Below are 15,419 nucleotides of genomic sequence, written 5' to 3' on the forward strand. Positions count from 1 at the left end.
ACGCAGTCTAATGATGAAGTGATGATCGCAAGAAACATGGGCGTATTAAAGACGTTGCCGTAAGCGAATGGAGGATCTCAGGCTTGTGAAACTTAGTCTGTTTATAAATGAGACATACACGATATTTCCTTCATGGAAAGATTGCCACAGCGTTGTCGAGATGGCAATATAAAAATCATTCTATGAATTTTTTGGACAAAGTAGTATTTCAAAGTCTTGTCAGTTTTTGTGTTAATTTTATAAAATTGATATAAACTAAATCTTGTGATTCGTGAATCGATACGACGACGAAACAACTGGGCAATTTCAATTCACAAAGAGTCTCGTCACAAAGCCAAGTGATTCAAAGAGAGCGGTGACATCACGCGTTATCTTTGGTGTATCGAATGGCCTTTGCTCTGTCATTTGCCTGTGTTTGGGCGTAGTCACGCACGAGAGAAACGCGGCGATGGAACAGCGAAATAGAAAATGCCTAGGACGGGCCGTTGGGAAAAGTAATCTGATATTTTCAGCGTGGCTGCTAACTTTGTTCGGTGTCAACGAAGCTACAGTAGAAAATTCTTGCGCTAAATCAGGCCTGGACACAGGTCTCCCTGTGCAGTAATCTCCTTTTCCATCGAAAACGAAAGTAACATATCCACTCGATATCAAGACAGAGAGTCTTCTGTCGTCAATTGTCCGTCCCTTTTTTTTTAATGTTATTAGCACCGAAGGAAATACGGCTCATTTAGAAGACAAAACAGCGCAAAATCAAAATATCTTCTAAACTAATAATTTTTCGTCATAAGTGATTCGGTACTTTTATGTAGGGAATGACGAGTAACATCGAGTAGTGCATTAAATAATATACGATTCCATTTAAAAGAACGTAGTTGACCTTCGTATGACCTCTATGTGTCCACATAGAAAAAAGATATCTACATCGGAAAGTATGCCCCCGTTTCATACTGTTTAACGTATGTCGAAAACGGACGACGTGTTTTGATTAGTGTAACGTTATAGCCAATGAAAAAAAACTCAACAATGTATAATATTTTGACCTTCGAATGACATTTAAAAAGGGACAATTGTATTATATAATAAAAGAGGACATACGTAAGAAAAGTAATTTTCTATGTTTAATGGGTTCTCTATTTTTCTACAATAATAGATATCGGTAGAAAAAGTTTGTTGTACAATTATTGATGAGTTCGATTATGTTGATAAGTTGATGGTATACAGGGGGTTCCGCGCAATTGGAACAGGCTGTACCGCCTAAACAGTTGGGAATAGAAGATGTTATACGTAAAAGTTGAATGGTGTTAGACGGTGCATAATATGCAACTAATTTTATGCACTTTTGTGCATCGGTGCATCAGAAAAATGAAACTACACTTTTTTTTAAATGAATGTTTTTGACTACACAATTGATGCAGTTTCTTGTGCTCTACATAAAAGTACTAACATAACTTATGCCCTAAACTTATTCGTTAGGAAGTTATCGAAGCTGCAACTTACACTTGTTGTAACGTAAGTACTCCAGAACACTTGCCGAGATACCGAAATAATTCAGAAAACTTTTAGTTTCGATACCCATGTACAAAAGAACATAAAATTAGTTGCATATTATGCACTGTCCGACACCATTCAACTTTTACGTATAACATCTTCTATTCCCAACCGTTTAGGAGGTACAGCCTGTTCCAGTTGCGTGGGACACCCTGTATACTAGTATTTATTATGACCTTGATAAGATGAAGTGTATTGATAAGTTCAAATGGAGCTATACCTTTTCATTTAAATATTATTGAAAATCACGCCAGGCATTCGCAATAATACTTTACGTTTTCAATGGTGTTTATTAGAAGAAAATACTCTCTTTTGACATTATCTTTATTTTTCTTTTAAACCGTGGCGTATTCGACCAAAAATTCTGAAATGATTTATAATATTGGTTATGACAATATCATAATACTAAATTAACATAAGCGGTATAAAATCTGCATTTGTTCATGTTTAACGTTTTGCACAACTAGAGTCTGTAACTGAAAAATCAGAAAAAATTCTCTAATATTTGATTCGATACCTTAAAGGTGTTAGATTTTTGTCACAAGTTTTAGATGCGATTAAATAGAGAAAATGGGACTTAAACTGATTTTTCGTTGTTACCCCTGTAACTACCCCTACATATAGGATACGGAGATGATCGTCATGAAAGAAACGATCGTTATGCCGCGCGGGGCATATACGATCCGCGTGGCACGTGTTAAGCGGTATAATAGTATCTAGAGCACTCGATGTTTCCTTCATATCTCCGTTATTAAATAAGAAGGGTACAGACCGCCACCAATGGCCGGAAGACCAGATAACTTGCACCGTCACCTTCTAATCAGTTCATTCAATTAAGGTGTTATGAAGATCTCGCTTAACTCCTACCAACTGTAAGGGTATTTCTTCGTGATCATATTATGACGATCTAGACACGAGAAAACCCATTAGGGAAACTGTGCCCATACAACATTATCAATTTATTTGGCACCTTGAATCTCACCTGACAAGGGATACACTCCGATTTTTATGAAACTTTGCATAAATATTTATTAGACCTATGTAAGGAGATAACTGTAATTCGTTCGTGCCCGTTTTCCACTTTGAGGGAGATATCAACCCTATTATCCGAACCGCCCTTTTTATGTACGTGCTTACAAGTCGTAAAAAACAAAAAGTATTTTTAAAAAATGGTTCAAATAAAAGTTTCTTGAGATCTATAAAGCTGCGTGTAAATTTTTTCCAATAACAAAAAGATTGAATTCTTCAAGTTTCTATACACGCGTGCTATCGTTTTGTTACAAATAAAATTAAACTCCTTGGTAAAATCTAATTTGATTTTTCCTATATATGTTATTAAACGTATCCAGAAATTGTGTATAAAAACAAATTTCGGTTGCAATGTTTTGTGGTTATAATAATATTTTATTATAGTAACAGTGCGGAAATAGTACAAGGGATAACGGTATGACAGCAGTATGTAATGAGAAACAGAAAAAAGTAAGTGATGGAACAAATCGATAACACATGAACAGTGGTGAAGAATATATCATCAAAGATTGGTTCAAGTAAGGAGCATCAACCACATGCAGTTCCTAATTTTTAACAAAATGGAAAAATAAATTAAAATCATTAAAATCTTAATGTGTGTGATCTTTTTGTCCCGGGGTACATATTCCTGGGTAACCGAAGCCTCTAGAGCTTCACTGTCCTTTTCTACGTTCGGCGTGGATCAAAGAATAGTGTGTCCTATCCGATATATGTACCTGGCCAGACCCGTGTTGTGGACATATATCGAGTAAACACTGTATACTAAAGGACAGGGACGTACGTGTTCGAAATTATCGTATCAAATTTATGTGTGCATATTTTCATCTCATCAGTCTCATCATCACCTATTCAGTTGAAACCCAAAAAAGACAATTTCGAATGACTGACTGCTGCGAATGCAGCTTGAATCCGCGAAGCGCTCGGTTTTTAACTCTCGCTCCGGTCGTTAAGTGCTATGAACATTTAATCTGTTTGGGGCTGTACAGCAGCATCCTGGAGCACCTCGGCATTTACGCCATATCTCTCCATAGAAAATAAGTAGGGCGCAAACCACCAGCAGGAATGGACGAGCTAAATAAATTGCATCGTCGCGTCGTCTTATAATCAGTTCACTCGACTAAGGTGATTATTCAAGATCTCAAACTTGCCTCTTGTTCTCGACGTTAACGATCTCTTGGACACATACGTCTTCCAGCGATATGGACACAAAAAAGTCCATAATTCAGAGGATTTGTTGCAAACAGTGCATCTTATGCAATTGCAATGATATTTCACTTTATAGTTTCGACGCATATTTCGATGTCGCAAATGTAAATCAATTTACAATTATCTAAGAATAAGTAATTAATGATCATTCAATCCCTTAACGTATACATTTTCTCCATTGAGAAAAGTAAGAAGCAAGTGTTTACTTTTGCATGTTATTGCATTTATATTATTATATTATTTATTAAAACTGTAGTTATATTGTAATATAATTTCGTTTACTTATTCTTTAATTGAAACAACACATTATAGTTGGCAAATAAAAAAAAAGAAACGCGAGAGTGGAAGAAAAATCGGTGGAAACCGGAGTGGAGTAGGGTTCAGCAGAATTTACGACATTTACGTAGTTCGCTTGACCCAGTTCATTAGCAAGCATTTACAATTTTTATATGTCCTTCTTTTATGATTTTTTATAAGAGAAATCTGCCAAGAAAACGGTAATGTGACACATAAAGAACTTTCCCATTGTTCTTTAAATATTGAATTTAATATAGAATTGGTTAAAAATCGATTTTGTAGTAAAAAATTCCGGAAAATTCATAGTCGTGTGTGCTATCAGGTGGAATGTTCATGAAATTTTTCGTAACTTTTTGTCAAGCAGAGTGGAAAAAATAGAAAATAATTCATTAAACCATGCTCGCCCTATAACTACCCTTGTGGTAGTTTAGCGGCCATATCGAATGGTATGAAGAAAGATCTATTTGGTTTGGGAGCACATTAGACCTCCTTATCCTGCTGTACCCGTTGTAACATATGTTCTGTTATCTCACGAACCAAAAACTGAAAAATCGGCAGATTTTTCTTATTCTTTGAACGTACCAACGGCGGAAAAACATTAAAAAATCAATAATGTGAATTCAAATTCTGCCATTTTGTAAATATTCAAGACTTCTAATATATTTTAGTTCACATCACAACGATGTTCTTACTGATTAAGATACTTCCTCATTTTTTAAATTTCCGATCAACAGACGGGCCAGAATCAGGGCAACAGTTAACACATATATCTTAAAACATACACTATACAGAAATATAACTATAAAGAAATATAACTATAATTCCGGCCAATTGTAATTTTTTCAAAAATTTGTTCACGTCATCTACTAAACTAATTGTTCTAACTTCTAAAAAAAAATCCAAGGGGTATGGTCGAATATTAACACTAAACCTACCGACATTTCATGTATACCTAATTCTACTATGAGCGGTCAAATGACAGCTTCAAAAAAAAAAATATGTATCTTAATATAGAAAGACATGCTATGACATTTTTTCGGACAGTAAACAATACAGAAAGTTATGTATATTGAAAAATGGGTTGTATGTATGTTATAGGAAAAGTCAATAAGTTACATGGCGATACAGTAACGTTGTATATAAGTAATTCTAAACAAAATTTCAAAAACAGTCATTTGACCGCGCGTTGGTAGGTTTAGTGTTAAAAAAAGTTAACGTCTTTTTAAAAGTGTCCGAATATTAATAAGAGTGACTGTATATGGGAGGGGGGGGGGGAATTTTTTTTCAAAACACAGATTTACATGATTTTTTTAATAGTGTCTCTTTTTAATTTTAATTTTTTTGTCGCCGGAGTGTATGCATACCACCGATTCAGAAATATAAGTTCACTCGCAGACGCATTGGCCGTTAGTTTTATTCAATTCTATACAATACGGAGCTTGTGAATTGAATTTGCTACATTCAAAGGGAATACAATTCAGTTTTCTAAGAAAGGTAAAAATAGCATAATATAAATACGAAGGAGAATTTAATACCATTATACACGTGAGAAGATACTGCCCACGTTAAAAAGAAACTTATTTCTCGACGACAAGCGCGAGGTCATGACTGTCCCTGATTAGCAGACAAGAGTTATTGGAATTCGTTTGAGATATGTGATGCTCCCATTGGATTGTCATTCGTTCTAGTTGTCCCTGAATAATTTGAATGGAAATCAATGTGAAAGTTCCGAGGCTACTTAAATACATCCAGACACTTTATTTACAGCACGGTGTATGCAATATTTATAGAGAATGCTAGGCTTACACAAAAGAGAAAATATATAGTTATATGAAGCAATCGAACAATGTATCGAAAACGTATATAAATGGAAAAATTGTTGATGTTTAAGTTGTAATAATTTCATAAAAATAAATAGTACAACCATAAGCCTACAAACATTTTAAAGCTGTTCAAGCCTCTACTTTCGCAAAGCATCATTTATTTTCCTTCAAGATATTTTTACATGATGTAGCTGGGATTATAGGTGGGAAACTGGGTTAAACTTCACTTCCGGGATCCAGAAATTTTTTACTTTTTTTACACGATCCTGTAGATTTTGACGAGAAAATGTCAAAAATCCAAGTTTTAGCGTTAGGAATTCACTGGTTCAAAATTTGAACGATTTAAAGCGTTTTTGACAGGTAAGGGCGCAGCTGTGTTGGTACCTAATCAGGATGCACCACAAGCACGCATATCATGTCGATAACGTAGACTTGCAAACGTAGTCGGGCCCCCCTACCGACCAACTTGAACTATACCTTCTCTTTGAGATCCTGTATATGATTCTGTATATTTTAATTACTGTTTGATGACAGTTTGTCCTAGAAAATACTAGGAAATTGAATAATCTCTCAAAGATAGCCGCTCTACGGTATCGACATCACCGCGTGCTTGTGGTGTGATCTAGCGGCTCCGCTCGTTAGACGACGCGAGAAGCTGAGTACCAATATGGCGGCGGTCCTACCCGTCAGAAACACTTAAAATCACTTAACCTTACACATGTATAACTTTTGAACCATTGAATTCCTAACATTAAAACTTGGATTTTTGGCATTTTCTCGTCAAAATGTACAGAATTATATCACCAAACAATTAAAAATTTGTGGGTTCTGCAAGTGAAGTGAATTTAACTGAATTTAACTGAAGATCCATTTTTCCTAAAAAAAAAAATGCTACAAATCTAGACGTCTACAAAAACTTTCAATAATTTGTATCGTCAATGAAACTGCCATAGATTTGAAGATTGAAACCTCCCCTTTACAAAGACAACTTACAAATTAATGTTCGATTTTTGTTCGAAATCGCGTAAGGCCCTCATGGTGTAACTTATACCTACTACTGTAAAAATTACCTCTCATTCGAAGCTCGATAAAACGTCTGAAAAAAATCGTACATCAGTTTTTAAGGTGTCATCGTAAAGAGGAAGTTTCAATCTTTATACTTAAAATGAAAATTTTGATAAAATGTTTACAGACGTTTCAATTTGTAACATGGGCTATGATACTTAGAGGCTAATAGCTTTAAAACGAGTCCACATTTATTGTCGTAGGATCTTTTTTTTTACGAAACGTATAATAATTTAAATGCAGTCAATTTTCCGAGAGTTGGGTATTTAGTGTTCAAATACTTCTTCACTGTATAAGTTAATTGCATAAATAGATTTGAACTAAAACTTTAAAAATCATGATTAATTATTCAACATCCTTCATCTATATTAAATCGGTATATCAACTGTGCAGCGGTGTTGATTCAATCAGATGAAAGGAAAGAGTCTGCATTAAACCAAAGCGAAATCAGCATTTATTGAATTTCCAATGGAAACGCGTTACTCCTGGCACTTGAATCCTGAAGAAAAGCTATTTCTGTCGAACCGTTCGGTTGCTTGAAAAAATTGATCGCTTAAGTTTTCCACGCAATTAACACGGTTTATGAAATTAAATCCGAGAATTCTAGACTAATTTCTTGTATTAACATATCATCTACCCTTCTTGTACCTAGATCAGATTTCTGTTTATTGTTTGGAGAAAGGATGTTTTATATTCACGTTGGAATAAATAAACCCTGACCGCTTTATATGGCCGGCATCCCAAGGATTCAGAAGCAGTGCCGATGAAATGGTAATGGGGGCAATACTGTCTGCTTCAAAAGCGCAAGACAAATGACATCGCATAAAGTTTAATCTGATAGAATGAATGGGAGTGGCAAGCCTGAAAAGGTTCGATTTGCTCAAGGACGAGTGGTAGTCCTCTCGATTAAACTAGAATAACTCTAAATGTCTAACGTGCATGGACGTCTATTTCCAATGTTTAAAATTTTGATCCGTCGTAATCAATTGAATTACTCTCTGAAAATTCATTACAAAAGGTGTAGCCGGATAAGGAGGTCAAAAGTTCTCTCAAACCAATTTGAATTTAAATAGGGCATTCGATAGCTTATCCAAAGAAAATACTTTGTGCCAATTTTGACCTTTGATCGACAAATAAAATTAGGTTTTTCCGTAATTTTTCTTATCCTCTTCAATTAAAAGTTCTGAAAAATAAGGCATATTTTAGCTATTAGAATTTTTTCAGAATTTTTAGCTTCGAAACCGAATTTTAAAAGATAAAAAAGCTTTTGAATTGCCGATTTCTCGTAGAATTTATGAGATACTAAGTTTATATTTTTACAGTTTTAGTATCTCGTTATGTTTTGAGATATTTCAAGTGGAGGCACATAGTTAAAAAAAAATCAAAAACCATAATCAATGATGACAGTGACGAAGCCTGATGCAGCAAAGGGATAAAAACTCTTCTATGAAAATACATGCATATTATTTAGAATTTGATATAATATCCATCTAAGAAATTAATTATATCAGTCATATAAATATGGTACTTGTACAGGCATGGAAAAGGCAAAAAATAGTTGTTTTTTATTTTTTTACTATATGTCCCCACTTGAAATATCTGAAAAAATTGTTTACTACCATAAACTATCATAGCGAGATGCTAAAACAGAAAAAATGTAAACTTAGTGTCTCACAACTTCTACAAGTCTGCAAAAATCTGCATTTAAAAAGTTTTTTTACTTTTTAAAATTTGGTTTCCAAGCTAAAAATTCTGCAAAAATTCATAGATGTGCATTCTAATAGCTAAAATATACCTCATTTGAGAGTTTGATTTTTTTAACTATGTGCCCCTACTTGAAATATCTGAAGAAATTGTTAACTACTATAACGAGATACTAAAACTGTAAAAATATAAACTTAGTATCTCATAATTCCTACGAGAAATCTGCATTTCAAAAGTTTTTTTACTTTTTAAAATTCAGTTTCGAAACTAATAATTCTGAAAGAATTAATAGATGTGCATTCTAATAGCTAAAATAAGCCCGATTTTTTAGAATTTTCAATTCAAGAGGAGAAGAGAAATTACGGAAAAACCTGATTTTCTCTGTCACCCCATTACTACCATCCATGTCGACATACAGGGTTGAAAATTGGCATAAACTATTTTATTTGGATAAGCTATCGAATGGTCTATTGCAAATTCTATTTGATTTGGGGGCACTTTTGACCTCCTTATGTGTATAACCTAATATGTTTTAATGATACATGGAAGCCCTATGTCAGCATACAAGTTTTCACTTTTAAGTATTTATATGTATACTAATATTGTAGTATTCACCATCATTTTGCCGACCGAAAGACCCCATTATTTTGCCGATCAATAATTGCGGGCTTGCACCTTCTTAGAACCTAAAGAGCTAGCCAAAGTTTTGCCACTTTTTAATATCCTCCTTTAATGAGATTTATAAAAACTTGATATTCGCAAAACATAGAAAACGATGCAATGGAACAGGGCAGTAGTAATTGAACACACATATTATTACCATGTGGTAAGTTCAACGATAATTTAATTTATTTTCTGATCTCAGCACCATTCTTTTTCGTTTGATGCTCGTGGTATAAATCAAATATGTACGTACACACGAAACATACACGATATGAACTGAGGGGAGACATTAGACGGGAAACATACGTGTCCCAGAATGTAAACATCGTATTCGGATAATCGGTTATGCGGATAATTGAAATTCAGATAATCGATATGTCGGAAAACTGGTGTCCGGATAATCGACGTTCTATTGTAATTACCGAAAAGTAACTGTGCGGAATATCATGCGAAATAACGCTTTTATCCTTTCGCAATAATATCAAAAGACAGGCTATGATCATTGATTACTGGACTACGAATTTTATGCGTTGATAACAAAATTGAACGAAATTCAAAATTCCGAAAGGATTAAAACAATTTAAGAATGTCATTACAGTATTTTCCATTGGAATTATTAAAAGAGATAATTAATATTTTTAAATTTCCGTTTGGCGTATAAATACATACGCAATCAACTGTTTCTATTACTGTTCAAGTAAATAATCATACTGTTTTTTGTACATATTCATATTTTGTACAAGTGGCATTACGTAAATTAGTTTAATAAAAGTTTGGTAAAAATGTTTAATAACCATCTTTATAATTTGATTTCCCCTTACAACCTTCTTCCGAAATTTAATATCTCATTGTTATATGTTAGTTAAAAAATAACCGATAGATTCTACTACTTTGTGTTCACTTATAGCATATTACTTTTAATATTTGTAATTTGTAGTGCGCACCCTGCAAATCACTAAAACTATCTGCAGTTAGTGTATACATACATAAGAACTTCCACCATTTTTACATATGCATGTAGAATGTGCAATACATATGATATGTGATATGTATGATATGTCATACTTATAGTATGAGTGTTGAGGAATTTTCAAATTATATGTATATAATGTTAATGAAAATTATATTTGCAACTAAATTTCCATCAAAATATTAGCCAATTCTAATTAGTACTTGAGACTGTACAATTTCAAATAGATTTGTTTGCACTTTCTATTGTTGCAGAGTAAAGAGTTGAACGGACCCACAATTTGGCGCTGCGCATTATACATTATGATTAGTATACTCACTTTAAATCCTTTGTACCAATCTTTTATAGTCGCTTCATCGTATCTCGTATTCGACTTTAAGAAATCCATATCCTCTTTGCTCAACTTGTCTTTGCTCCCAAAACAACCCATTTTGTAATCTGTAAGAAGAAGTAATATGTATGTTATTATTCATAACGACGTGCTTCTACTGTTATAACTAATTTTTAAACTAAATTTTAATACGAAGTTTAATTTTTTTGTACGCATGTTTACATAGTGTAGAACATTTAAACAGAATTTTCATGTATAATGTAGTATTCCAGGAAAAGAATTAGATACTTTAGCCTACAGTAACTTTATTAGGTTAAACTTCACCTTGACAGACCAGAAAATTTTAACTTTATTTTATATAATCCTATAGATTTTAATGAGAAAATACCAAAAGTCTAATTTTTAACGTTAGGAATTCATTGATTCAAAAGTTGGACGATTTCAAGCGTTTTTGACAGGTAAGGGCGCCGCCGTGTTGGTACGTAATTAGTGTTGCGCGTCGTTAAACGAGCGGAGCCGTTAGGTGGCACCACAAGTATGCATGTGACGTCGATAACGTAGATTTGCAAGCGTAGTCGGGCCGCTCTCCACCCCCGCACACGAATCTAAACCTGGCCAACCTCCTTGTGGCTCCGCTCATTGAACTATGTCTGAGTACATACCAATATGGCGGCGGTCTTACCCGTCAGAAACACCTAAAATCACTCAATCTTATACACGTATAACTTTTAAACCAGTGAATTCCTAATATTAAAACTTCAATTTTTGGCATTTTCTCATCAGAATCTAAGGAATTATACTAAAAAAGTTAAAAATTTTTGGTTCCCTGAAGTGAAGTTTAACCTTAAATTGAATTGAAGGTATTCAATAAATGTATTATTACCTATGACGCTCGGTGTTGACGCACTAGCAATGCAGGACCTAAGAGCAATTGATGAATGCTAAATAGAACTATTACTGGACTAGCGGAATCTATAAGGTTATATTGATTCGACAAAAAAATTTAGCCCGATCTCACTGGAATTGACTCCTACGAATGTGACACGATGCGACTCTACGCGTGAGTACACGATTGTGAACCGACGAGAGTAAAAATGAACGGATTTATATACCCTAAAAATGAACGGAGTGTCTGTTTGGAGTACTTGGATCACGTAGGGTCACATCCCCATTTTTGCCGTTTCCAATGAATACAGATCACAGACCAGTTTTTATATGAAGGGTTAAGCGGAGGTTATCTAGGTCGTTTCCTGCCAGAAACGATCTTGAAAGATTCCTGAGAGAAAGTCGAACAGAATATATTCTCCGTACGTAACAAATTGTTCAAGAAAAATTGCTGAATTCAAGGATACTGTTAGACTATGCACGTTGAGATATGAATGCCGACCCGAGAAAGTAGATGAAGTAGAAATCACTTATGGAGAATATAATATAACGAGAGATAAAAGACTGTGCCAGCTTTATACTTTATACTAGATTTAACCAGATTTACCAGCTTTAGACTAGAGCAAATCATGCTTGAGAATATTATAGAAAAGTAATATTTGTAATAATCGCGAAGTTAGCGTTCCAATGAAAGTTGGACGATCATTTATTACTACGCATTTTTTAAAAATTTATGCGCTGTAGCGTCTTAGCTCTGAATCCAGACACTGGCACTTCTGGACACTTCTGAAATAACATTATTTGAAATTTTACTTCAAATATCATGCTATTTTATTTTATAATTATTTCCATGTCTGCGATCACTTTTAAAATAACATTACTTGAAATATCATTTTAGATAACATGTTATATTATTTTATAATTATTTGAAATAATTATTTCAGACACTTGTGGAATTGTTCTACCAAATCATGTAAGGGTTGAGTCCAGTTTATACTGACACCCTTTGTTGCGTAGGTATTATTTTGAGGGTTATTTCTTTTCACAAACTGAAATGGCTAAACATCCGAAAATCGGTCAAGTCGGATTGAGCTCAAATTTTGCACATAGCCTCATTTTGCATTAAAAACATGTTTCCCAAATGGAGTTTTGGCGATTCCAAAGAAAAAATTGTATCATTGTATTGTCATTTTCAACCATGCCGACATATCATTTTCAAAATTAGAGCTCCATCCGATTTTCGGAAGTACAGCTCTTGAAATAAAGCAATATCGAAATAATATACTACTTGAAATTGCTATTACTTCAAATAAATCAATATTAGTGTTGTCGTCAAGTAACAGTTTTGAAAGTAGCGGTGCGAGATAAATTATTTAAAATAGTTATTTGTTATTTTCATTTCAAAGATTATTTTCCCGGATCTGTCTCAATTTAATCGTGATTGACATGTCAAGTAGGCTATGGATTTTATGTATTTATAACAAGAATGAGTAGGTAAAACTTCGAACAGCGGAAGATTTCAAAGAAAGATACTTCTATTCGTCTTCCGTTTCTTGCAATTGATGCAGAAAATTCTCATTTTGCATACAGATCCACAGTTTAATTATAGGTCTCAAAATGCGAAATGGACTTTTAGATTTTTTTTTGGATACAGTACCTTTGAAGACCACTCTCAACAAAATTTTCATGCACAATGAATGCTTACATAGAAAGTTGCAGAATAGGAGTTACAACTCGACAGAAGGCCGTTCTACATGTAAAAGTAAGTCGAATAAGAAGAATCAAATTTTGTCGTTTCGAATTTCCTTTGCGAGAAAATCAAGTTTGAATGTTCGGCAAGTACGCGAACTAGAAGTAGAACTTTATGTCACGAACAGACGCGTTAGTTGGTTTTTATTCAATAGCGCGTGCACTTGACGAATCTTCAAACTTGACTCTCTTGCGAACGATGCACAATGTGCCAAAATCGTAAAATAGGTAGACGAAAACCCCAAAGGTTGTAACCGGATAAGGTCAAAAGTGCCCCCAAACCAAATTGCATTTAAATAGGCCATTCGATATCTTTTTCAAAGAAAATACTTTGTGCCAATTTTCAACCCTATATGCCGACATAGGGGGTAGTAATGAGGTGACAAAGAAAACCAGGTTTTTCCGTAATTTCTCTTATCCTCTTTAATTGAAAATTCTGAAAAAATCGGGCTTATTTTAGCTATTAGAATGCACATCTATGAATTTTTGCAGAAGTTTTAGCTTTGAAACCAAATTTTAAAAAATAAAAAAAATTTTGAAATGCCGATTTCTTGTAGTAGCTATGAAATACTAAGTTTATATTTTTACAGGTTTAGAATCTCGTTATGGTTATTAACATATAACTTTTTCAGATTTTTCAAAATGGGAGGGTGAGGGTGTTCGTGTGATCCATTAAAACTGTATGCACAATGTGCATGTCCAAATTCTGTAATCGAAACTTCTGATAATTATATTTTCTTTCAAATAGAACACTAATGTTTAAACCAAGTAGTCGAATAAAAACAACTTGCTAATACGAAACAAATCTGCAATCTGCAAGTAGATACAATCCGTTAAAATTATTACTGTCGTATGTTGTTCGTGTGGCACGAAATTGGTGATACAAACGAGAAACGGACGATAATGCATGACGAATAAAGCAGACAGGAAAATTGATCGTACAACATTTTTCTCGAGAAAACGACTTCAAAATTAATTACCTACGTGTGCTATTGTATACAGGGTGGTTTAAAGATGAGTTCTGATTTTCACGATTTTTCAAGCATTTCCTACAATTGGACAAACAAATTTTTCGATCAAGAATTTATTAAAACTCGCTGTCGACCACAAATTGCAATTTGAAGAATCTAAAAAGTATTTTACTTCCCGTTCTTAGTATTTTACTTTTATTATCCCGTTATATTATCACCTTGATGTAACCTTGAGCTCAGAAACCGTCACAAAGTTGCTACAATATTTGACCTAGTTCATTCAAATTCAGTAGTGAATCAACATTTGTAAAAAACTTTTCAAAGTATGTAATTTCGTTTATAAAAAAATGAGACCATTTTTTAACTAATTAAAAGAAAATACTACAAAAACAATGTCGGTTCATTTCCTTGAGATGTACAATTCCCAATTTTTCGAGACGATTCTTCTATTTAAAATTTGTTGCCGTCTACAATGCAATATAGTAAAGAATACACAGTGTCATTTAAAAACGTGAAAGCAAGCTTATTTTTTGTAGAAGTAAAATTTTTAAAAATGTCTAATGTTGCAATTGGTAATCGATAAAAAGCTAATCATTTTTGGTTCAAAACGTTTTCTTCTTGTTTTCTTTGAAATTTGATTTTCGGCATTTCTTCGCCAAAATCTACAGGATTACATAAAAAACACTTTAAAATTTCTGGTTTTCTAAGGTAAAGTTAAGCCGCACGTTTTATTTATTTAATTTAATTTCCTGATCTCTATGACGTATACTTTCGATTCACATAACAAAATTTATGTGATTTTATCATCAATTGAATAGTGTCCCTTGTAAATGAATAATTTCGGGTTTCGGTTGCACCGATTGTCAAGGTTGTGTCACAGGAATTGTGGTTTGTGACGCTATTGTTCAGCGACTCGCAGGGGGTGTCTAATGGTGGACCGCAGTTTAGGTACGCGTAATTAGTCTTTCCACAGGTGTTGCGCTATTGTAGCATTATGACGGATTTTCCGAAAAGTAAATAAGTGCTCTGTGAGTGTCAGCACTTTTGTGAATGTTTTATTTTTTGTCACATGAAGATCAATGTGTCACAGATTAACAAGTTTGTTCTTTTATCAGTTAGAATATTACAGTAATAAAATTTTATTCATTTTTATTTTATAGTCGACTGCATTAGACGTA

General features: G+C 33.7%; 1 protein-coding gene and 1 long non-coding RNA gene across 4 annotated transcripts in view; both read right to left on the reverse strand.

Moving 5' to 3' along the window:
• Positions 1-15,419, reverse strand: part of LOC143360937 (uncharacterized) — a 308,277-nt gene that overhangs the window by 132,589 nt on the left and 160,269 nt on the right. The gene's annotated exons all lie outside the window — the stretch shown is intronic.
• The window catches only part of LOC143360931 (neuronal calcium sensor 2), a 602,579-nt gene that overhangs the window by 87,704 nt on the left and 499,456 nt on the right, over positions 1-15,419 (reverse strand). For all 3 annotated transcript variants that reach the window (XM_076800137.1, XM_076800139.1, XM_076800138.1), the window contains one exon: positions 10,625-10,743. In XM_076800137.1, coding sequence (XP_076656252.1) covers positions 10,625-10,735 — 111 coding nt within the window. In that variant the 5' untranslated portion in view covers positions 10,736-10,743. The remainder of the gene's footprint in view (positions 1-10,624; positions 10,744-15,419) is intronic.

Source organism: Halictus rubicundus, chromosome 14 (assembly GCF_050948215.1).
Source record: "Halictus rubicundus isolate RS-2024b chromosome 14, iyHalRubi1_principal, whole genome shotgun sequence".
NCBI classification, from domain to species: domain Eukaryota; kingdom Metazoa; phylum Arthropoda; class Insecta; order Hymenoptera; family Halictidae; genus Halictus; species Halictus rubicundus.